This window comes from Sciurus carolinensis, chromosome 2 (assembly GCF_902686445.1).
Source record: "Sciurus carolinensis chromosome 2, mSciCar1.2, whole genome shotgun sequence".
NCBI classification, from domain to species: Eukaryota; Metazoa; Chordata; class Mammalia; order Rodentia; family Sciuridae; genus Sciurus; species Sciurus carolinensis.
Window position 1 is genome coordinate 195135266 of NC_062214.1, and position 2738 is coordinate 195138003.

The 2738-nt window shown below is 63.2% G+C and overlaps 1 protein-coding gene across 1 annotated transcript in view; it reads left to right on the forward strand.

Annotated features, from left to right (window-relative positions):
- The window catches only part of Evl (Enah/Vasp-like), a 137653-nt gene extending 136630 nt beyond the window's left edge, over positions 1-1023 (forward strand). The window contains 1 exon segment of the mRNA XM_047539693.1: positions 553-1023. Within this exon segment, the coding sequence (XP_047395649.1) occupies positions 553-590 (38 nt within the window). The 3' untranslated portion in view covers positions 591-1023.
- Positions 1024-2738: the final 1715 nt, after the last annotated feature.

A 2738-nucleotide genomic window follows, 5' to 3' on the forward strand; every position in this document is an offset into this window, starting at 1 on the left:
CACCAGAGGTCCTGGGAGGACGGAGAGGGCATGTGTGGCTAAGAGGGAAGAGGGATGAGGGGCAGGGGAAGAAAGACAAGCTGGGGACATCTGCAGAGGCCTTGCACGGGTCCCGGCGGCAGTCAGCAGCATCCACCTGCCAACAGCAAGGCCTCCTGCTTCCACTGTGCAGCCCACTCTGTCTGGGAGGGTCCCAGGTCCTCTGAGCAGACCTGGATGCCACCCATCCAGACCCTATGAAGACCCCTGAGCACACAGGGCACCGCTCACAGGAGGGTCCTGCCCCGCCTGTGGCAGCTGAGGCCACAGTTAGGCCCGGCCTCTCCAGACCCCAGCCAGCAACTCTGCCAGAGCAGGTGGTGGCAGCGGAGACTGGCAGAAGTGGCCTGTGAGGCCCACACAGGTGCTATTGCCTCCCCCAGAGATTTGTGGCAAAGCTGCCACAAGGCTGCACCCTGTGCATGGCCTCTGGCGGCCTCTGGCGGGTCCGCAGGGGTGTGGGCTGGCTCCCCGCGGCTGCCGCTGAGCCTGCTTCTCTGTCCTGTCCCTCAGCCATCAGGCAGGAGCTGAGTGGAATCAGCACCACGTAAAGCAGCCGCCACGCCGGAGGACAGCAAGGAGCCCACAGCCCCGGCCTCCAGCACACACCAAGCGCAGAAGCCAAGATGTGCTTCATTTGAAAGTCTCAATCTGTGATAAAAAATTGAAATGAGGAAACAAAGTTCAACTCCTGGATTTTTTTAGATTCTATCTGACACAGAGTGCCAGGTCTATTCTCTTTTTTTGTATTTTATATTTGCTTATTTAAGTGTACATTTCTTTTGGTTTTTAGAGGACACCCCAAAATCACCTGCTTCATTAGATGGTTTCCAGGTTTCCTCCCAGGTGACGCTGTGAGCTCCCCAGCTGGCAGTGAGGGGCCGGCTGGGCTCGGCATCTCCACGCAGCATGGCCGTCCGGCACCACGGTGTTCTCTGGCCACGCACCGCGTGCTGTGTCCACACAGTAATAAACCACTTACTGTCCACACCACAGGCTTCGGCTCTCACTCTCCCGGCCTCTGGTTGTCCTGGCTGGGGATGCCCCTTTCCAGGAAGGGCCGGGTCCAAGGGTGCGCAGGAGCAAGAGCAGTAACACAGGCCTCCTGTGGCACTGGGCTCAGCTAGAACGTCCCCAGGGCCCGACCACTGCCTGGAACGCCACGGGGACGTGTGCACCCTGCCTGGCAGGGCCCGGATGTGCCTGCTTAGGTGAGGAAGTGGGTGCTGGGGCAGAGGGAGGCGGCAGGGAAAGCACCTTCCTCACAGGCTCCCCTGCCCTCTTGGAAGACCCTGGCCTGTGGTGGCAGCAGGGACAGCCCACAGGCCACCTGCATGCATCCCTAGCACTAGCTTTCCATCGCAGCCAGGACAGGTCTGAGCCTCGGCCTCGGGGGCCACCATCCATGTGGCCAGGAGCCCAGCGATGGTAGGCTTGATGTCCTGGACATCATGCCTTAGGTCGTAACATGTGCCCTCCCTGCCACCGCCACCGCCACCGCCACGCAGCAGATCCTGTCAGGCCCAGCTACCCTGTGGAGGGGTGCTCGCCTGGGCCCAGCCTGCCATGTTCTGGCCTGGGCCTCGAGGGGCTTTATCTCAGTAGGGAGTCCCCAGACCCTAAAAGACAGGCATGTGGTTCTGCTGGTGGGGAGGGCAGGCGCTGGGCTCCAGGAGGCAGGGGGCACCCACCCTCCTCGCTGCCACCTCCTCATGCGTCCGCCTCCACACAGCTTAATCAGGACGGTCTTCAGAGAGGCACCCTCAGGCCCAGGACCGGCCTCCAGCTGATGACAAGACTTGGACACGGCCTTGGCACTGTCTGAGGGGACAGGTGCAGGTGAACAAGGCGGAGCTCCAGAGGCACTGCCGTGTGGGTGGGGCGGGGGCTGGACTCTCCCTCCAGGCTCCCCTTGGCCCTCGGTTAGGCCTGTGTGCACAGGGAGGGGCTGCCTGCCAGGCTCAAAGTCCTCCTGTCTCAGAAAGAGCCCTGGGGCCTAAGCCTGTCACCGCCACATCTCCACAGTCAGCCCATCTGGGGACACCCGTGCCAGGCCCCACGTGGGGCCACTCCCAGGCATGGGGAAGGACTGCGGCATGCCCTGCTAGCCCTGCCTGCCGTCTGTGGGGTTGCCCTTGGCCAAGCTGGCCCACAGCCACACCCAACTGCTGCCTGCCTGCTGTGGACACCAGGACACCCGAGTCCAGCCCCAAGAGCTGGGGGTGCAGCTCCTAGGTCGCAGCTTACCACTGGTCCCTCCACAGAAAGGAGAGGTAAATGTCCCCACTTCACACAGACACCAAGGCTGTGCCCAGCTTGCTCCCCTTGGGCCACGGTTCACCATGTGTTCATGTCTGTCCAGCCACCCTCTGGCCTGACTTGGGGCCTGCACTGAGCTGATGGACAGCCAGCCCCGCACCATCAGCCTGAACCTCTCTGGGCCCAGGGAGGCTTCCACAGGACGGAGCAGAAGGTGGAAAGTCTAGGGGGCCAAAGGGCAGCCCCTGAGGGCCAGGGTGGGAGGAGCCAGGGTCCCCACCTGCGACGGTGCCCTCAGCCTGCACAGGCCCTCAGCTGCTCTGGGGAGCACTGCCTGAGCCTCAGCGAAGGGGCTGCCACGGGGCGTGGGCACCGCCCACCTGGGTCTGGGGTCTTCTGGGAGGCGGGCTGGGGCCACCCCCCGGAAGCACAGCGCAGAC